Below are 23,251 nucleotides of genomic sequence, written 5' to 3'. Positions count from 1 at the left end.
ATTGCTACAAGCCTTCTGATGAGGAGATACCTGATCCATAGGTAATCAAAACCAAAAAGGTTGTGAATGGGCAAACAGTAATGAAAGCTTTGAACTACCCAGATATTAAAAAATAGAGAACATAAATGGAGATGAAGTTGAGGAGCTTCTAAGTAATAATTACAAGAGTACAATGTTTATTTTATTTTAATATAAGTGAGCAAAAAAAGAATATGGATGATGACTATCCACAAAGCACATTTTGAAGTAAGTGAAAGAATGGTGGAAAGAGGTGGATGAGAAATGGGTTATAGGGAAAGGACTAAAAGGAAAATTGCCTGTATTAACAAATTCATACATGACCACACACTATTAGCATTAATTACAACAGAAACAAACAAAGGCCAATATGGAGAAGCAGAAGATGAAAAGAGTAATCAAAAGTGGGAAATGAAACCATGCAGTTTTCTTCCCTTTGATACAATCTCTCACTTGGTAACTGTACCATCTATGTTAGTGATCATATTGTTCATAATGATATGCCATCTCAAAAAATTCTGAGCTGAATTTCAGAGATTCTGAGGAACTGCAGTTCCCACAGAAATCAATGTGCATTATATGTGCTCCCTACTTCTGAAAACCAGGCCATTTATGATTAAACAGAGATTAGAGAAGCAATGGATCAGTTGATGTGTAGATAAGATTAGCATAGCAGAGTGCTATACCTCAATATATAAATTAACATTTTTCTGTTTGTTTCCTCATGAAATTCATTATCATGCCATTTTGGGAAGATACTACAGATTTTCTAAACAGAAAGGATCAGACTCAGAAATAGCTTAGCACTTCGCCCCAAAGACTGCCTTTTGAGAAATAAGAAGGAACATGTTCAGATATGCCGTAAGAAACCTCTGTAAAAATATATGCAAAAATAAATTCAACTACCATCTTTATGGAGATGACATACAGAACTATGTGCCTACTCCAGACCTGTCTCCTTCCATCCAAACCAAAATCTCAGCCTGTCTCTCTGACAACTCTTCATGGATGTCTAACCACCAGCTCAAGATCAACATGCTAAAACAGACCTCTTAATTTTCCCTTCCCCCAAGCTCCCCCTACCACCTCCCTTCTTGATTACTGTGGACAACAGCACCATCTCGCCTGTCACTAGGGCCATCATCTGGGTATTATCTTTGACTCAGACCTCTCTCTCTAGGTCCTCATATCCACGCTATGTCTAAATCTTGCCAATTCTTTCTGAATAAATCTCCAAAATACAGCCTTTCCTATCCATCCACACAGCAAAAACTCACTCAGGCTCTCATCCTCTCTCATCTTGACTACTGCAATATCCTTCTCTCTGGCCTTCAAAAATGCAATCTTGCCCCACTCATTCAGAATGCTGCTGCAAAGAGTATTTTCCTAGCCCCTTCCTTTGACCATCTTCTGTTGGCTCACCCTCCTCTGTTGCATCAAACATTAGCTACTTGTCTTCACTTTCAAGGTCCTTCATGGCCTATCCACACCCTACCTATCATCTCTCATTCACTGTAAGATGTCAACCATCACCTCTGATCAGCCCATGATAACAACATCCATCATCCACTTGTTAAATTTCCAAACAAGCACTTTTGAGCGTTGTCTCCTGCTGCCCCTCATGCTGGGAGGAGCACCCTCCCAAATATTCATTCCAAAGAAAAAAAATGTCTTAATACTCTCCTTTGCCTACAAAAATTTTGACAACAGGTCACTGGCGTGATGCCACTGCTTAGGACACTGACCAATACTGTTTCATTGTTTCCTTGTATTCCCCTGTCTATTTGTACCTATCTGTTGTCTTTTGTCTTATTCTTGGGGTTTGTCTGCATGGTGATTTAGTGTGTGACAAGCCAGGGTGTGAATCTGCAGCGTATTAGCTTGTCATGCACTAAATCGCTGTGTAGACGAGCCCTTGCATTATAAGCTCTCTGGGGAAGCTCTCTATTCTGTGTTTGTACAGCACATCACACAACAGGGTCCTGGTCGATGACTAGGGCTTTCTAGATGCTTCAGTAATACAAAAAATAAATAATGATAACAATTTGCTGACAAATCAACACAGCAGAGTGCCATGGGAAAGAACCAAGGTAAGTTCCTGATGTGTCAGTCGTGGAGTGAAGAGTGAATACAAATGGCTTGGTGTCTCTTTTGACTCGATCCTTTCCACAGAAAATCCTGTGCCAGACATACTACCAAAGTTGTTTGTACATACCAGTCCTTATTTATCCAACGAGTCTACGCTCTTATTTATCTGGCGAGGTGACAACCATATTAAGTAACTTATGTTTCAGGAACATAAGAATCATTAATTGTCATTTCCTCCTTCTTCAGAGCTTCTTCAGCACTTTTAGATAGCTCAGAATGCAGCAGCACTTTTGCTCATTCATTTAAATAATTGTAGGCACGTAACACTCTCCCTGCAGTCTTTATAATTATCTGCTGATACCTGCTTTATAAATATCTGCTGACTAGCTCTTAGCTCCATTTCCAAAAGTACTACGTTAACATGCACTGGGGAACTTTCAGTGCACGCCACCAGGATCTACATGACCAGTTAGTGGACAACAAGCTAGTGTGCATTAGAATTTACACCCCAGATGGTGCAGACTAAGGCAACATGTAGACAAGCCCTAAGTATAAGACAAGAGACAACAGATGGATAAGGACAGACGGAGATTACAAGGAAACAATAAGACAATATTGGTCAGCCTGATCGGCTGTGTTTTAGCACACCAGCAGCCTAACTGTTGTTTTCTTCTTCTTCTTCTTCTTCTTTTTTTTTGTAGACTCCACATCAAAGGATCATTTTAAGGATGATAATGAGTTAATCTGCAGGTGTTTACAGGGGAAATCAGCCCCGGGTGACGTTAATATGGCATATGCAGTAAGGTCATTGACTGATTTGTAAAATCCAGAATTCTTGTTCAGAAAACAACTGGAATAATTATCAACGGCATTTGTGAGAAGCATTTCAGGATGGAGTGAGGTAACTGGTCACAACGATCAGTAATAAGACCTGTTTTGTTCACTGTGTTACATCAGTGACCTGGAAGAAGGAATGTGCTGAAAAGTCATGAGGTTTGCTGTTCAAACAAAACTAAAGTAAGGACAATCAATACAAAGAAAGAGTTAATATTTTGGATGATTAAGCTAGACTAGGAGAGTGAAAAAGTAAGTGTATTATGTAACTCACCATAGAGACAAGTGAAATTAATAAAGCTAAGAATAAATAAATAAACCCTATACACTAAAAGTATGAGAAATATCCACCTATATCTGCATTTTTCTCCATTTTATTATATACCCTATGTATCGCTAATATACATTATGTGCTCACACACGCACACATATATTGTACAGTGTATTCTTTATATCTCAGTATAAGTCAAGTTTACCTAGTGCTGTTGTATCTGTGTCAGTCCCAGGATATTAGAGAGACAAGGTGGTTGAGGTAATATCTTTTATTGGACCAACTTCTGCTGATGAAAGAGACCACCTCACCTATTTTGTCTCTCTAATTTTATCTAGTGTCACATACAAGAAAAGAGGCATAAACTTAAAATCCTTCCTGCGCACCATGTGGATTTTCTCAAGAGCCAAAAGTATAGACTGATAGTTATTAGAGAGCCAATTAGAATGTGTGCAGGATTCAGACACTGAATGCATAGCTTTTCCTGTAGATGTTAAATTGAGAAAAAACTGACAAAGAACTTCAACAAATTGCTGTTTACTTCTTGGTACTCAAAGATATACAGTACAAATACCCATTAACACATGTACCTACTTACCCACAAGGTCTGTATGTAAATACAATATAACTTTCTTCATCACTTCGTTCAATGAATGTAACACATGTGTACTTTTCCCAGTGCCGCATAGCCTGTTTGAACATTGCTCGCTGGCTGCCTGGAAGAATTGTGTAACATGAAATAAAAAAGGTTTTCAAAATGGCATCCTTCTTCTTGGCATTACATTTTAATCTTAGTATGACACAGTGCTGCAAAAACACTTGCAGTTGTTTTAAAATGTGAGAAAACGTTTACCTCAGGTTTTGAAAGGTAAGTGAAGAAGGCACTGGTTTTCAAATAATTTGTCCTGTAAACATATCTGCAATTTCAAAGTCCATGCACAAAGGGCCACATTTTTAAAAATCAGAAGCAAAGTTATATGTCCATAAACAGACAAGTGTGTTTAATTAACTACACAGTGAAACAAAGTGTGCACCTGAGAGATCTGTACCTTTAAATGTAGGTGTATGAGCCCATTTTTTAATCTTTATGTGGATGGAATTTAGACTGTTTTCTAACAATTTGTCCACAGCCTGTGATAACAATTTGGAATCTTGGACTATGTTCTCTTTTTTCCTTTGCGTGCATGTGTGCGAGAGAGAGAGAGAGAAAATTTAGTGATCATGAAAAATACCAGACTAATATGCCTGGAGAGGGACAGTTGATGAGTGGGATTATCAAAAGCTTTCAGCATTAGCTTATCTCCACACCCATTGAAATCAATGGAAGTTTTACCATTGAGTTCATTAGAGACACAGTTAGGCCAGCTTCTGAAAATCCCACCCTTTGTCTCTAGGACCAGACCAGAGAACAGAAACCACCTGGGCAGCAGCTGTGCTAGTTTCCTTGTACTCTTCCAATATGTTCAAATCCTGACCTGAAGGAATCATCTCAAGGGCGAGAGGAGGCAATTCATTCTCTATACCATTACATACTTAGCTATACCATTACATACAAAACTGACAACAAGGTTGCAAATTAGTGTTGGTTGTGGTAGTAGTTTTTGTGATACAGAGACTTATCCAATGGGAAGATTTTTGAGACTAACATAAAAACTGAAGACCTATCACATGGCAATAATCTTTGGCCACTACCAAACTAGGTTGGATTCAAGTCAATGACCTAAAGATGAAAGATCACTGCTTTCCCTGTCTCTCCATCCTCCCACCTACCTTATTTTTCTTAAACACACACAAGCGTTTTGGAATTTACCTTTCAGTGTAAGAAACTTGTAATGTGTGTAACATTTCACATTACTTATTACACTTAGTTGTTCAGCACTCTTTAATAAATGCCATTCCTAAAACAAAGGTCATGTTCAGTATAATGCAGTGTAAACATCCAAACTGGAAGTCTGACCTTCAGCTGTGAGCTTTGGGGAAATATTTTTGAATATTTTTTTAATCTTTCTTGACTACATTTCTTTTCCCAAGCTCTTTCAGTTTTCTGTATCCCCTTGAGGCACAATTAGCAAGATGTTATTGCACAGCACTGCTGGCTCTATATTTATCTCTATCTTTTTCAATCCTTTTTTCTCCACTCCTTTTTTTTTTTAAATGTCCTTCTTCCTCCCCATTAGTATTTATCTGTTTGCAGCTTTACAGGGTGATATTTATTTTAGGCTTTTATAACACTGTATTTAAAAATGATTAAATTATTTTAAAATTATTTCCATTAATTAGATACAATCTTCCCTCGTATATTTTAAAGTTCCATGGTTATTTCAAATAACATTTTATGTGCTCATCTACAAAGTACATTAAAGAATTACAGAACAGATGAATTGGGCCCAGTTTGTTCAATGAAGTCAATTGAACAAGATTCACCTTACTACCAGTTAAGCCACTTATAGCCTTGTACTGAATATGCCACAATAGTTTTGAGCCAGATTTAAATGTATCCTGCTACAAATAAATAGCAAGAAATTAGACAATGAAAACAAACAAACATTCTCACCTCCTCTGAAACATCAGAGCCTAATTTTATATATAAATTGCCAGATTGCCTTTGGGAACAATTTTTTAATGTATCGATAAACATTTACAAAAAAGTTTTACTTAGGGCCTCACCCAAAGCCAAAAGACATCAATAAGAGTCTTCCCATTGATTCCAATTGGCTTTACATTTGGCTCTTCATGAACCTGTTTTTTTTTTTTAAAAAAAAGACATTCATCCTTCTTCTCCCTTTGTCTTACCAGTGAAATTTCCACCTATAAAATACGGAATGACACCCCCTGGCCATATTCTTTCTGTTCGTGACGTAGCAGCTCTGGGAAATCGGTTTTTCTCATTTTTCTCTGAGAATTTTACAGTTGATCTTCCCTTAGAAGAATTGTTTTGCTCAAAACCTGTAATGATATTTTAAAAAACAGTATATGAGACAAAAAGAGATCACAAATGAAAACTTTTGTTTTCTGCAAGGCCAAAGCTCCATGTTTTCATTATGCACTCTAATAACAGAACATAGCTTTTTACACAACAATTCAGCTTTTCAATGAGACGTACAAACAATAATCTATTTGTTAGAAGTGCTTGAAATGGAAAGACTCAATCTTCAGTATCATAATTTACATGCAATGGGGCAAAGAGGTACTTTAACACCTTAAAGAGACATTACTAACATGATTACTTCTAGACTCTCCAATTAAAAAATATATCATTTTTCTAAAACTGCTTCCTCTAAGTAATATGCCTTGACTTTTTTTTTAAAATACCTTTTAAAAATTGGGGGGGGGGGGGTTCTTTCCCATTGATGATGTTTAGAAGAGTCTGTTTGGCAGAGGCAATACCACCAAATGTATTCAGGCTCTATCTGGGCAAAGGTCTGCTTTTAGTATTAGCTACTTTCAGAGATAACCATATTATTGCAGGGCCTGGGAAAGAGCAACCGCATGCATTGCTGTAGTGAAGCAATTGTAGTTGACTTCATGTCTTTTGCGGCACTTTGTGCATGGTCCATTTAACTTTTTTACTGATGGCCGGTCACACTGGAAGATTAACTCTTTCAGTTGTAGTTAGTTATCTTAGGAGCTAATTGTAATAGCAATGGACATAAAATTTTCAGATGTAAATAGGATTGTCAAGTACTCGAGGACATAGAAAATATATTCTTCGGAAACTAACTGTTTGGGATTCTATGGACATACACTATATATGCCTTAAATTGTCTTGAGAAAAAGATCCTTACACCTTGAAAGGTATGGTGATATAAAAAATATCTATTGTTTTGAGAAAGATTACCAGAGCCAACAATAATCTCTCTCAAATAGGTAGAAAGTTAGGGTGGGATTCAAAAGGGAGATTTAGGCACTGTAATGCTCAGCATTTCAGCACCTAACTTTTAGGCGCCCTGCCACCTGTGAAATCCAAAAACCTGAGTTAGGCACCCACACTCCCTGTACACTGCATGGACAGAAATTGTTGTCTAAAAATAGGATTCACAGAAGCCAGCAAGCTGAGTGAAGAGCTGTCTAAGCTCTGCCCCTCAAGGGGACTTAGGCATTTAGCTCCAGGACACGATGGAGGAATCTTATCTCCACTCCAGGAGTTAGGCACGAAAGCCAGATCAGTCCTTTGTCAAAAACGAAAAACAAACAAACAAAAAATGTTGTAATCTTGCATGAACAATAAAAGAAAATAGAAATAAGGAAACAGAGGTTAAGAATGGACAAAGCATAAACTCACAAGTGGCCTTGTAAATAACAAGTAGTTAACAGATAAAGAAACAAGAAGAGTAATCAGTGATAAGCTTGCAGCTGCTGCCCACTTATAAAACTGGTATAGCATTCTGTAGGAGACCTGGATTCAATTCCCTGCTCTGACTAATGTGGAGCAAGGATTTGGACTTGGGTCCTCCAACTCCTAGGACAGTGCCCTAATCACTTGGCTATGTCTTTCTCAGTCATTTCTATTGAGACTGTCTACTATGTATAAATACTTGTATATTCATTGGCACAAAAGGGACTAGAATCTGGGTCTCCCAAATGGGTGCCCTAATGCCCAGATTAAAGAGTCTCTCTCTCTCTCGCTCTCTTTCTCTGGTCCAATTTAATTATTATTATAATCTTTACTATTATTATGAAGATGAATGCAAAGACTTTCATACAATATAATTACTTGTTTCCCTTTTCTGGAGCAATTTATAAACGTATAAATATCATGGTGGCAGGTTAAAATGGACCTTTAGCAAAAGCTGATCTGTCTTATTCAATAGTGCCCAATTCTGCCACCTTCACTCCTGCTGAATAGTACATTTCTCTGTGAGCAGTCCCACTAAAACGTACTGAACATAAAGTAACAGTCTGTTAACTGGTATCCCAGACAAGCGAGGGATATGACAGAGAGACCAGGAAGGATGTCAGGTCAGGACAGAAGCAACTGTGGATGAAAGGTAAGAGGCCAAGGGTCTTGGTACAGATCCGTAAGTTAGCAAAGAAGATACAAAAAGAATAAGGAAAGGTGCAAGAGCCATGAAAAAGGGGAGAAAAGTTTCAGAAGCCTGGGCAGAAAAGTAAGATTACTTATAGATTAACTCACTGTACAGTTTAAGCAACATCATAGACCACACAGGAAGTTGTTGGGCTTAGGAAAATGTTCTATGTCCAGAACAGCTATATCTATGTTCAGCAAATATCACTTTAAATTTTACATCAGTCTTTTGATATTAAAATAATGAATGTGTAACTGAGAATTATTATACAATCTACGACACAGGTAATTATTAAAATGTAAATCAAACTTGGAATCCCAGACAAGTCATATGTACTTCTTCAGTACTGAATCATTTGATGATGATGTGTGGGTGGCTTACATGACAATATGGTCATTTTTACCAGTGCTTATTCTTCCAACCAGCTTTGTTCCAATTAGATGAAGGTAGACAGTTACGCAAAACTAATGTGCCTAGTTCTCAGATCAAGCATGCAGTTATATACCACCACATATCGGTAATGTCAGATACTACGCTGTGGCTACTTTTGCAAGATATGGAGTGACGCACTCCCACATGCTGAATTGTGTTTAAAACTGAGCTTTACATTTTCCTGCAGACGCTGGGGTTTAATGGCACCAGAGTTAAGTCATGTTGCACCAAACTTAGTGAATAAACTTAACTCAGTATTAATGAAGATGCCATAGATACTGACCACTGAATTCTACAGAAATTTACAACATTTAAAAAATGTTTTCATGAGATGAAACACATCATAAATGTTTCACATGCAGTATGACTCATCACAGTATCCCATTCCCTACAAAACCAGCATAGGCCATTAGCAATTTATTGCAGCTATCCATTCATGCATAACACATACACAAAGAGTACTGTAATCTTAATGAAAATACATCCCAACTGCATTCATTACTGTGAATACTCTTGGTAATGAACACCTAGCAATTTTTTAACAATTTAAAATAAAATTTAAAATAATGTATTTTAGGATTTTAGCTTCCAGTATGAACTTTTCTAGCTTATATGAAATATGAGCTCTCTGACAAAGCATAGATAGGAAAAGAGATAATCTCTTCATTACTCTTGTTTTAATAGTTTACAGTACTGCTGATACAGACTGGGTTTAAGGTGTTAAAGTACTGTCATTAATGTTAACTGTACATCACATCAGGCAGTCTGCTAATTCAAACAGTGAAAATACCAGAGCCAAATCTTCTTATCCTGTCTATAAGCTGATAGAGGGCACCTCGTTTTTTTGATGTCCCATGCTCACCAAAGCCACCTTTAAAAAGAAAAAGGAAATATTATGGAAGTTAAACACAGAACATTACACATATAGCAAATATCTTATGGAGCGAGATTAGGAATTACTCTGTAGGATATGCAATGAATCTTTAAGGAAGTTTAAAATTCTTTAATGACCTACATACAAATTCTCCAAGCATTTTTGACAATGAAACAAAAACACATTTGTAGCTGAAAGATTTTCTAACATGCATTCCAGAACACAAGCCAACGTGTCTTTGTTATTCAGACAAGTCATGACAATTACATCATCTAATTATTATTTGAAGCTTTTTTCTTCTCAGTGACCTTGACATCCTTAGTGCCATATTGATTGACAGCTGGATACCCTACTTTCACAGAAATTTCCTGAATGTATACCACTATGTTCCCATATCTAAGGGGGGGGGAGGGGGAGAGGAAGGATGTTAAGACCCCAAAAGCAAACAAACAAACAAAACAGCATGATTTTAAAAAGTAATACGATTGATTTTATCCCAAAAGCGTTGCGGTTCTTTGTTAACTTGCAAATGGATCTTTAAAGCACAGTCAGTCACATAAGGGCTGCTAACCTATCAAATACCAAAGTATAGTAACATGACCTCTGAGGCATTCCTGTGGAGCTCCAATAATCAACGAGTGAGAGGGAAGCAGAAAAGCTAACCATCCAAAGAGGCAGCTGGAGTTTCATTGTCTGAATATTTACCATCACACTTACAGGCATGCATCAGATTAATTTAAACCACATATGCCATCTATAGCAGTCTGCTGACTATTTCGGTTTCATAGTGGTTCTGTTACTTTAGTTATTATTGCATATCTCCTTTAAAAAACATTAGTAAGCAAGAAAAAAGAATGCTGGCAGTATTGTGGCATGCAACGAATAACCAGAATGTCTGAAGAGGTTTTAGAGAACTTTATAGAATTCCTATAAGTGATTTTTTTAAACAAAGTAATATTTGCTGTGAAATATCAGTGTTTTCAAGCTACTGCAGCAGGAGGAGGTGGCTAAGAATAAAGGATTGCAGAAGTCATGATTAGCCATACTAGTTCCAACCAATAATTTCCTCAAATTCCCTTTTCCTCTTACCTTTTTTTTTTTTTTTACAACAATTTCTGCAACATTAAAGGGTGTATTTACTAAACGGCAGTTCAAAAGGCAGATTACAGACTAGACAATGCCATAAAAGGCAAGTAAGTTAGCATGCTTACTCAGTGAATAATAATGTGCCTAATTATTTGGATTACACTGTCATATACTTGCTGGATCCCTTGAGAAAAATTTTCCAAATTTTTAAAAACATTTTAGGAAGATGAGGTAATACTTCAATACATTCCTTCCCAAGGAATTATTTGGTTAGCTATAGTATATGCCATGCCATATACATGCATTTCACATTATTAATGCAATTATCTCATGTTAGCATTTATTTTGCAAAATTACATATGGAGTAAAAAAATCCAGACAATTGGGGGTGTGGGGGGGAAGGAGGGAAATCTTTAGAAAACAGGCAAATGTGAAAGAGATAACAGTAATAGAGAGGAATCCATGACCTTATTGATACAGGAAGCTATTATTTCTTTATTATCTATAGTTATTACAACAAAAATATGGAGTAAGGTAGTACACCAGTAGTGGTAATCTAATAGCACAAACTTTGTATTCGGTTTGGTGTACAAAAGAAATTAAATACGAATATCTTAAAATAGCTAACCTGACTTATTTTATATGACTAATGCATACACTATAGAGCGTAAACCTCAAGCCACAAGCTAACCAAAAGTGAATTTAAAAAATCTACATGTTTTAAGTGTGGGGGCAGGGAAATAGTATTTTTGGCAGTTACGTAAAAACTATCTACATAATAGCTCTTTGTTGTTTATTAAATTATTATTACTTATACAGCACAGTGTATAAATGTTGCTTTACAGGCCAACAAAATGACAGGGCCTTGCCCTGAGGAGCTCATAAGGTAATTGTCTGAACCTGCAAATCTATGTAGATAATCCTTACGCAACTGAGTAGTCCCACTGCTTGAGTCAGAGTTTGGAAGATCAGGCCCTGCACTATTATTTACAACGCAAAAGCCAAACCCTGCAAACACCAGTCTAGCTATTATACTCCCCCGTGGCTAGTTTTTCCCACATTATATCACATTGTCTTCAATAGAAATGTACATAGGAACAAATATACACAATTACACAAGTAACTATTTGCATAATCAGGACTGAAATTATAATTATTTTATTTAATTGTGACAAAAATCTGTATATAAGGCTTTTTTAAAAGATTTTTTAAATTGCACTGGTAAACAATAGCAAAATTTTAAAGAATAAATATAGTTTGAGTTCAGAGATTTTAGTTTAAACAAGCAATTTCATTTTTTCTATTTAATAACTGTTTGCACTTTCTTTTCTCAGCTGCTTGGTCATGTCACTCTAACAACCAGATGGTAGAGGAACGAAAAGGTAGACACAAAGGTTCTGATTCAGCAAAGGACTTAAACATGCACTTAACCTTCAGCACATGCTTTTTGTAGGTTCATAGATCCTACAGCCAGATAGGACCATTGTGATCATCTAGTGTGATCTCCTGTATTGCACAGGCCATGGACCCTCCCCAAAATAATTCCTAGAGCAGAGCTTTTAGAAAAACATCCAATCTTGATTCAAAAATTGTCAATCTTGGAGTATCCACCATGGCCATTGGTAAACTGTTCCAATTGTTAATTACGCTCACTGTTAAAAATTTACACCTTTTTTCCAGTCTGAATTTGTCTGCCTTCAACTTCCAGCCATTGGATTATGTTATATTTTTCTCTACTAGATTGAAGAGCCCATTATTAAATATTTCTTCCCCAAATAATACTAATAGACTAATCAAGTCACCCCTTAACCTTCTCTTTGCTAAACGAAATAGATTGAACTCCTTGAGTATCAATATAAAAGTATGTTTTCTAATCCTGTAATCATTCTGGTGGCTGTTCTCTAAACCCTCTCCAATTTATCAACATCTGTTTTGAATTGTGGACACATTATTTCAGCAGCGGTCATACCAGTGCCCAAAACAGAGGTAAAATAATCTCCGCAATCTTATTTGAGATTTCCCTGTTTATGCATGCCAGGATTGCATTATCTCTTTTGGCCACAGTGTCACACTGGGAACTCCTGTTCAGCTGATTATCCACCATGACCCCCAAAATCTTTTTTAGAATTACTCATTCCCAGGATAGAGTCCCCCATCTTTTATGTATGGCCTACATTCTTTGTTCCCAGTTGTATATGTTTATATTTAACTGTATTAAAATGTGTATTGCTTGCTTGCACCCAGTTTACCTAGTAATCTAGATTGTTCTGACTCAGGGACCTATCCACTTACGACCCCCCCAATTCTTGGTTATCCGTAAACTTTATCAGTGATGATTTTATCTTTTCTTCCAGGTGGTTGAAAAAAATGTTAAATAGCGTAGGTCCAAGAACCGATCCCTGCGGGACCCCACTGGAAACACATCAAGCCGATGATAATTCTCCAATTGCAATTATATTTTGAATCCTGCCAGTTAGCCAGTTTTAATCTATTTAATGTGTGCCATGTTAATTTTATATCAGTCTAGTTTTTAATCAAAATGTAATGCAGTACCAAGTCAAATAACTTACAGAAGTCCAAGTATAATATATCAACACTATTATATTTATCAACCAAATTTGTAATCTCATCAAAAAAGATATCAAGATATTGCAGTGAGTGGCAGTTAAGCACACATTTAAGTGTTTTGCTAAATATGGGCCAAAGTGCCATTATATTATATACACGTAATAATCTGAATTTAGAAAAATCATGTATTTATAATGTAAAATGAGACCAACTTTTTCAAGTTTAATACTCCAAATCTGTCAAAACAAAAGTGCATGTTTTAAAATGATCACTTAGGGCCCAGTCCAGCTCCCACTAACTGTACCAGGAGTTGAATCAGTGCTTTATAGGAATAATAGAAATAGAACCAGGACCTAATCTCCCAATGGGGACTACCGGAGGATTATGGTTGACAAAATCTGGTCCTTAACATGGTACCACAATCTGTCCCTGAAAAGAATACTCCGACTTGTCTGTAATAATGCACATACCTCAACATAGGGAGGAAAAGAAAAGGAAACAGTAGAACATTAAATATGAGAAGAAACAGCTTCAAAAATTATCTTGCATCTGTCCGGCAATCACCAGAAAGATCTTTGTCACTTTCAAAGACATCATCAGAGGTATTAAAACAAAAGTCTTCAGGTCAAATAAATCACTCAACTACAGTACTTTAAAGGGAAATTACTGACCTTGCTCTCTATATTTTGTCAGCAAAACCAGGACCTGAAATACTTCAAAGCCCATTAAAATGATTTGTTTGAGAAAATGTTAATAAGAGTCAGTGAATTTTTTCAATCCAATCTTGATCTAGAAAAGATCAAAAATGATCCTGCCTTGAACAAACAGGTGGCTTAAGAAGAAAGTAAAAGAAAATGCCAGGATAATATACAGATATTCTAATTATTGTAGTTACAAAGAAGAGTAAATCCATGAAAAAAATATTTTAAACATATTTATAAGAAAAAATTAACAATTAAAATGGCCATCTTCATCTGAACTCGCCCTTTCCTTTAAATCATTCCTCAAGACACATTTCTGTTGCAACATCTATAAAAAAAACCCACCAAATTAATATTGGCAAAGTTAGACGGTCAGATGGGGGAAACTGAATTTACATATATATTTTAAAAAGTAAATGTATTTTAAAAAAATTTGTTTGCATATATCACTTTTCTACACCCTTCATATGTCTCTTGTCTTTTAAATCCCATTTTCCACAAGCTAGCCCAAATCCTACTAGAGAAGACTGCAAGACTGGGGCCTACAGCTATGCAGCAGGAACTTAGTTTTCCTATGTTCATGTACTATGCCTAACACAACAGAGAGCTAAGCCTGACTGCAGCTTCTTGTACTTCTGCATTATAAATACCTATACACATAAATACATACATAAATAATAGCAGACATATATATATATATATATATACTCATACTTGTCTAGTAAATATTTATTTGGCTATCTCTAAGACCAGTCTTGCAGTCTAACATTGAAACAAATAAAGAATTTAACAAATAATCAAGCCCCATGGTATTTTGACAAATTCCTGGAGTCTTCCATGGAATGAACATTCTAGGATGCAACTCATACAGGAAATCACATTTCTCTATTGAAAATTCCATATGGGCAAGATTGTAACCATATGCTCTGCCCTGAACAAGGCACAACATGTAGTGGTGTATCTCCTGCAGCAGCCTAAGGGCTTGTCTACACCTGCATTTTATAGCGCTCTAACTTGCTGGCTCAGGGGTGTGAAAAATCACCCCCCCTGAGTGCAGCAAGTCTGAGCGCTTTAAAGCGCTAGTGTGGACAGGCTCCGAGCCCTGGGAGCCGCGCTCCCAGAGCTTGGAGCTCATCCCCTTGTGGAGGTGGATTACCAGGAGCACTGGGAGAGCTGTCTCCCAGGGCTCGCGCACGACCACACTCGCACTTCAAAGCGCTGCCATGGGAGCGCTCCCGCGGCAGCGCTTTGAAGTTTCCAGTGTAGCCCTGCCCTAAGAGGGAGACTGTGATTCACTGAGGAAAATCTCCCTTCCAGTTTCACATCAGTATACATTCCCCAGCAGGTCAGTGCCATTGTGCTAGATGGCATGTGAAGCGGGAAAGTCAAGACTTCACCCATTCCTGAACCCGTCCTGCCCTCTGCATGGGGCCTTACTCCTCCTTACTTTCGTATGCTGCCATGATTTGGCCCCAGCTGAACACTAAACTTTATTTTTATGTTCCAGAGAAGACTTTTCATTAGAAATACCAAGAATAAAATCAAAATTCTATTACTTTTCATTGCCTTTTAGAAAGCAAACCTGTAATGATTAAACAACTTAATAAAGTTTAAAACCAATATTACCCCTAGATGATACCATGTTTTGTAGGTTTAAAGTGAGGGTTATGTTCTGTGAATGAATAAATAAATATAGGTTAAAGAAAATTTAAAAGTCACACATTTAACATCATACCTGTGTTATGTCCAAGTCTTTCATTTGAATGCTGCGTAAGGTCAATTGTCCTGTCAATTTGAAAGATTTTTAAGTCTTCATCATCTAAGGCAATATCTCCCCAAAAGACAGCTTTAAATAAAAGAGAGCTGAATTTAATTAAAGCATTTACTTAAACATTAAAACCAATCTGAAGAATACATTGCCATGTCACAGCTCACGAAAAGATTTTTACCCAGATTTTATAATGTTGACTAGCTCATAAAAACCTAGGGAACATGCATTCTAATCCATTCCAATATTCCCTCATTTACCTTTAATATCCCTTTAGCTTTATTTATTTATTCTATGGACATTTTAATTTTGCTGTTGAATTGAATACATGCAATCATACAAACATGACAGTAATCTTCAACAAATCCTTCTATTTTTCCCTCTATAAGCACAATAAAAAAAAATAAAACAGTGAATTAAAGTCATCGTTTTTTTAATATGAAGTCCATCAAAACAGGAGTTTCACAAAGATACAGCCCATAACATAATATAGCCTGGAAAATGAAGCCAGAAAACACTATTTTGTCTTTAATATGTTTAGTGCATACTTTATAACGTAAAAAGAAAAGGAGGACTTGTGGCACCTTAGAGACTAACTCCTTTTCTTTTTGCGAATACAGACTAGCACAGCTGCTACTCTGAAACCTGACTTTATAATGTGTTATATATACTCATCAGATTGTTTATCTGTTTCACAAAGACAAAGAGTTTTCTTTCCCATTATCCTCCCGCTTGACCTATACGTTTCCTTTACATGGTTTAATCCACATTTTGTGTTCTCTCGCTACTTTGGCTTTCATAAATTTATGGTCTCCTAGTTTTCTTCCTACCCCTCTGTTAGTTTCTGGTTAGGCGGCTCTTCCCTTCTACTTTTTCCTGTCCTCAGTAGCATTCTCTCAGGTGTTTGTTCTTGGTCTCCTCTTCTTTCCTCTGTACACTTATATGAGCTCATATATCTTAAACTGTCACCCCTTGCTGATCCAAACCAAAGGGCCAGGATCTTTGAACAGCTAATGGTGAAAAAGCTAGATGTGTGCTCATCTGTCTTTAGCCCCATCTCTCCCTCTCTTCAGGATGAAATATCAGAAAAAACAGATGCAAAACTGATGTCCAACTCAAGCTTATGGCAAAAGCTAAACTCAGCAGGCCAGACCCTCACCTAGTATGTATGAAATCAATAGAGCTTTGCCAATTTGCACTAGCTGAAGTTTTGTTTATGATCTTTCCCACAAATTCTTCCTTCTCTCAGCCTCCACCATCTCTGACAATAACTCCATTATCCACCCTGTGACCCAGGCAAACAGCCTGTGTCATGTTCAACTCTTCCCTCTCCTCTTGCCCCATATACACTGTGTTACCAATTTCAGTAGGTTGTTCCTTTATATAGTTTCCACAGTAAATCATTCCCTCTCTTTCCCTACAACTAAAACCCTTGTCCACACTCCATCTACTGCAGTACTTCACCTCTGGTGTCCCTATATGTTCATTCAAATCCATGCAAAGCGTTTTTGTTAACGCCTTCGTTTCCTATCACTCTAACCATGTGACTCCCCTAGAGGAAACCCTTACTGGCTTTTACTTGCTCTAAAGATTATATTTTCTTTTGTTTATTGCTGTTTGTGTTATCTGTTATTTAATCAATTTTGCATCACAGAAGTTATCATTTGTAGGGTGTCTTTGCTGGGGAACTCCTGTGTAGTGCATACCCATTCCCTATATCCACAGCACTCACTCTTGAACCCAAGGCTACTAGGAAAAACATATCACATTGAAAATAACTTCACTTTTTTTTGTAAATGGAATGGCCACATAGAGTAACCATCATAATTTGATATACATGCTACAAAGGCTGAGTACTTTACATATTAAAAAATTACTAAAAATCAGTAACAAATAAATAATAAAGGGCAGAGAGGCAGATAATACCAAGTTGGAGGTGAAATAACTCCAGAGTTATAAACCATTTTTAGTACTTGGTTCAAAATTAGGAGCTGAAGTACCAGCCTCATCTTGCCAGTTTTGTAAGCATAGTAAATTGCTTCCTTTATTTTTTAGGGAAAAAATGCCAGAATACCTACACTACGGGGTGCAAATGAACTCATTCATTTTAAAACAAAATATTTTAGAACCTTATGAGTAATGTATTTTTAAAGTTTTATTTATTACATAAAATAGCAGCCTTCTGGAAATAGTGTGTGTATTCGAGGGCATTCCAAACACCTTTGAACTATTCAGTCACTCTCTCTATCTATGTATACTTTGAACGTCTTCTTCCTTAGAGGCACTGATTCAGCAGAAACATTATCCCTTCCAGTTCATATAGTAGTACATATAACGGACAGCCATCATTTTACCAGTGACCTGTTTCCTGTGAGTGGGATTCACTATTGCAGGCTCTGTGTTACCAATGGGAAACTGAAGCACAAAGAGATTATGTGATTCGCTCAGGGCTGCGTAGGAGGTCTATGGTAGAGCCAGGAATGACACCCAGACCTCGTAAGCCCCTGTACAGTACCACTAGACCATCCTTCCTTTCTAATAATATGAAGGGTTAATATTATGAAGGGGTCTTCATCAATGGAATGAGTTACAGAAAATGATTTATAAAGACAAATTTCTTTGCTGATACTTAGTAACCCTTAATGTACAGTAGTTACAAGGTGTATCTGTATCTAGACTAAGGTATGGAAAGAAAACCAAAGACAAATGGAGCTGTGGAAAAGGAGATAACAAAGAAAACTATAGGTGAGAAGCAGCCTCTCTTGAGACCTGATATACCTCAATAGTGGAGAGAAGCTCAGAAGGCTGCAGACCCAGGCCTCCGCTTTTCTGGGGGACCTCTGATGCTTGTCTATACACTAAACACAAGGGAGATTTTGATCATATTTGTGCTAACACTAAAAAGAAAAGAAAAAAATCATGTATGCCCCCTGATGATACTAATTTTGTCCCAGTTTCTTAAGCTTTCACAGCTCATATTTAATTTTTTTCAGACTTTCAGTTGCTGGTGACAAGGGTGCTAACTGGCAGCAATAATTGCCACCTGGTAATGACAGCAATGCACAGTACTTGTTTAGCATTGTTCTATGAGACGTCTGGCTGACAATTTCCAAGCAGAGCAGCAAAAAGGAAAGCTAAATTATAAAGAGAGAAAATTGTAAGCAAGTTACTCTAACTTACTATTTCTCTACTGGTACTGTTTCAGAAAATCATCTTTCAAAGACACTGAGCAACCCTCTCAAAAAATGATAACCAAAGTGAAGATATGGATATGAATTTGTTCCTGCCAGAAAGAGCAGAAGAAAAGGCACATGTTTCTGAATTCCAGGACACTTTTCCTATCACCTCCCTATACAGAAGGCAGAGAGAATAGTAGTGATAAAGAGGATAACTTTGCCATTAGCATAGCACAAGATCCAGCCTTGTTTGATAATGGAGGAGTTTCATACCCTGTGTATTGATAAAGGTCTGTTCAATATTCAGAATTTCAGTGACAAATTTATAGCTTCCAAATGGGAGTACAAACTTAAGAAATGGGGTTCCTCACCTTGTTTTTGAATGAAAACTACCAAATGTTATCAGAGGCATAGGTTGATTATTGTACTCTAAATCCACAGGAGCAGTATTGTTTTGCCTGCAAAGGCTTTTCATCACCTAACAATCTTAGCACCTTCATGACCCCAGACATTTCTGACTGGAAAAAAGCAGGAGAAGACTTGTTCTCATCAAACAGCATGGAACATTGCATTGCCATAGTTGCATGACTACCACAGTAGCAAGGCAAGAATCACACAGACAGGGAGATGGTACAGTTGCTTCTAATGCAAACTGCTTTCTGGAAGGAAGTTTTAACGCACATTGTGACAGTTGTTGAGCTTCTCACTGAACACAGTTTAGCATTTAGAGGAAGGGAGGAAGTTATCATCAGCTCGCCTCTGAATGGAAATTATGTAAGTATTCTTGAAGCCATTGCTGAATTTGACCCATTTCTAAGTGAGCATATCAAATGCTATAGAAACAAAGGGAAAGGTCACCTGCCCTACATGTTGAAAACCATCTGTGATGACTTTACTGAGCTAATGGGATGTAAGGTTTGTGAATTCATTGTAAATCAAGTCAAACAGGCAAAATACTTCTCTTTGACAGTAGATTCAGCTCCTGATATAGCTCATGTTGATTAGTTACCTATCATTTTACAATATTGCTTACATGGTATGAGCACTTCGAGGGGTTTACACCAATTGAAAGCCACACAAGAAAGTCACTTTTCCAGACTGTGAAGTCTTTATTGGACAAAAACAACACTGCTATTGAAAACTGCAGCAGTCAGTCATACAATAATGCAAGTAACATGTATGGAAAGTATGAAGGTCTTCAAGTTCAGATCAAAAGACTAAACCCAGTAGCTGTGTATGTGACATGCACAGCTCATTCTCTGGAACTCACAGCACTGATTCTTGCAATCAAACTTTTTAGTTTTCTCCAGAAACGTTTTTTTATGTGTCTCATCACCCAGGCAATGACAGCTTCTGTGTAACAATCTTACCTCGAGTGAACAAGGAGCTCTCCTGGTCCGAAAAAGCCCTGTCCGATATGAGATGCTGTCATGCTGAATCTTGTAAAACAGTTGTAGTGAACTATGAGGGAATTCAACACTGTTTGAAAGAAGGAATGGACAACGCCAAGGAAAACCATGAAACTCAAAGTTAAGCACAACTGTTACACAAGAAAACGTGCCAAATGAAAACTGCATTTATGAGTATTGTGGGGAATGTGACACTAGAAAGCTTCAAAAGCCAGGTCAGGATTGTGTTGTTGCTGTTGATCTGCCAACTTCCTTGGAAGAGTTTGTCACAAGCTTACAGTCTCAGTTCGATTATTTTGAGGTGATAGTAAAAAAAAAATTGGGAAGTGATGTTGATGAGTCCAACCATGAAGAATACAAATGTACTGTAAAGCAAAAATGACACTATATTTTGAGGAAGAAGGAAATTTGAGGTTAAGTGTTGTATCTTATTCTTGACAAGCTAAATTCAGAAGTAAAAACAAGGGCATATTGTAAGGAAGCCATACCCTGTGGATAGTTCAGCACATCTCTTGATCAAGTACAAAGTGAAGAGGAGATAAAAAGATTCACTCAGGCACAGCTTAACACTTACCTAAATGAGCCAGAACCTGAGATTTTCACCAAAACGTATACATTTTCAGGATTTATAAGATATTGTGACATGCAGGATAAGAGTACTACTTGAATCATCACATTTTTGCATGACAAAGATCTAGGGGATGTCTTCCTGAATATTTTCATTGCATTGAAATTGTATTTGACTGTAACCATTGCTAACTGTGAAGCAGAGTGAGCATTCTTTAAGCTTGCTTTAATAAAAAATAATTTTCGGTCAACTATAGTAGAAACAAAGCTTAATGCTCTTGCTATCATGTCAATCTACTGGGAATTCCTTCACACACTTTTTGAGGATACAGTAACATTTGCAGCACTTAAGCTCGCAAGATGCCGGTTTAAACACACAGCATTTCATTTGACTCGTAACGTTTAATGTTTATCCAATTAGTATATAACCTGTTCATTGCCACTGATTTTCTTTTGTTGTTTATTCAGTAATAAACATGACTTGTTGATTGTCAGCAGCTGGGGTACCTTTTTGCTTTCATTAATAACATGTTCACAACAAAAAAGGGGCCTCTGAAAAACATTAGTCCCAGGTCTCTAATCTGGTTAATGCGATCCTGTCGGATTGTCCATCCTTTGATGCTTCTTTTAAAGTATAAAGGGAGCAACTCCCTGATAATTGCCTTTTTCTGACAAAAAGGTTGGGACTGTCATGAACAGAAGGCATAATCCTTCCAGTAATTTTTGAACAAAACTGCAATGGGAGTTTTGCTCAGCGATCAGTGAAACATATCCCTTAGTTAGCAAAACTAAACAGAATATTGCCACCATGAATTTCTGGAATTTTATGCAAGAGTAGAAGTACCAGTGCTGAATGCATATCCCTCCCCCAGTTTTAAAATTCTTAGGGACCAAAAATATTTCAAGAATGCAATTCAGGTGCTGTCTTCTCGTAGAATGCCTCCCTTGATTTTAGTAAGAGTAAGCAGAGGACTCCTTGCGTGTATGAGGTTGGAAATTGTGTGGTGAGGAGATAAACAGTTAAGAATTCTTTTGACTCTCCTTTTGCAACTACTGGCAGGACTGACTTGTTTGGATATGTGTGTCTATTACTCCCTGTAAAGATAACCGTCTCTTGATAATTTTGCTCCAAGAAATGAGCAAGAATCAGATCATTTAGTGCTTCAAAACAAAAAACAAAAACTGTGGAACAAAGCCTGCGAAATGACCAAAACAATACTGGAAGACTTGGAGGTATTTGTATCGGGAGGCAATCTCAAATTAATCTAATTTCTTATCTTGTATACCATTTTGTTAACAACAACAAAAAAGGAATCCTACACTTGCTGTTTACAATTTATTCTCTTCATTTGAAAATGTTAACACTGAAATGAATTTAGAGAAAGTACTGTAAGTTTTTTGTATCTGAAACAACAGTCACAACAGAAAAAAAGTACTTCAGCTATCACATTATAAACTATCACATTATAAACAACCTTTTCATGGAATCAGCATCCATGAGTCCATCAAAACTCCCATGGAAAGAGCTATTGGATCTGTTTATGTAAAAGTTAATAGAGAGCAGATCCTGACTAGTTCTAGTGCAATATGTATTTTTAATGTATTTAGTGTCATATTTAGCCAATATTCACATTGGAACTGAAAGTTTATGCACAATGTACATAAACCTTATTGATGGAGACCACTCACACAAACCCTGATAGATTCATTGATGAGGACAAGCCCACACAAAATCTCCAGTGGGAGCTACAATTTTCTGTCACAGTGGAGAAGCGTTCATGCACACAGGGTTCATGCTGTTGCACTTTTGCATCCCTACAAATCTGCATTCTCACCCAATCAATCAAGTCTCAAAGAACCCTAGAAAATTAATACACAAAAAGCAGTGAAGCAGTTAGCATTGCTACACACACACACACACATATACAACTACCTGACTTGAACCGACAAAAGCGAAGAAATGAGACATTAAGCCACCTAATGATACATATACTCTTTTCCTCTATCCATAGGCACACACACCTTAATAGCACAACAACTACCACATACCACAACCTTAATTTTGTCCCCCTAGGATGCCAGCCTCTTATTATCTCCTTTTACTACTGTATTGCACACATCTCTTTACCAACTTACCTTCCCTCAACATGACCAACTAGTACATCAAATAGCCACAACAAATATCTAGCGTTGGGGCAGGGAGGGGGCAGGCGTTATTTAGTAAAGGGATTTGTAAAGAAGAAAAAAAGGGGGGAAGAGTTAAGGCTGGAATGTGTGGTAGAAACCACACATAGTTCCCAACAAAATTTTGTGCATTGACAAGCATGCGCACACGCACACACACACACAAATCAATATTTATACTAAACAAAGACTGGATGTTTTTCTAAAAGATATGCTGCAGTTCAATCACAAGTTATAGGTTTGGAGTA

General features: G+C 37.0%; 1 protein-coding gene across 1 annotated transcript in view; it reads right to left on the bottom strand.

Moving 5' to 3' along the window:
* Window positions 1–23,251, bottom strand: part of TLL1 (tolloid like 1) — a 204,754-nt gene that overhangs the window by 99,348 nt on the left and 82,155 nt on the right. The window contains exons 3-6 of the mRNA XM_007067044.4: window positions 15,635–15,745; window positions 9,461–9,541; window positions 6,005–6,157; window positions 3,810–3,927 (exon numbers count right to left, since the gene is read on the bottom strand). Of these exons, the coding sequence (XP_007067106.1) occupies window positions 3,810–3,927; window positions 6,005–6,157; window positions 9,461–9,541; window positions 15,635–15,745 (463 nt within the window). The remainder of the gene's footprint in view (window positions 1–3,809; window positions 3,928–6,004; window positions 6,158–9,460; window positions 9,542–15,634; window positions 15,746–23,251) is intronic.

Source organism: Chelonia mydas, chromosome 4 (genome assembly GCF_015237465.2).
Source record: "Chelonia mydas isolate rCheMyd1 chromosome 4, rCheMyd1.pri.v2, whole genome shotgun sequence".
In the NCBI taxonomy this organism is placed as follows: domain Eukaryota; kingdom Metazoa; phylum Chordata; order Testudines; family Cheloniidae; genus Chelonia; species Chelonia mydas.
Note: the sequence above shows the minus strand (reverse complement) of the source record. Positions and strands in the feature narration are given on the sequence as shown.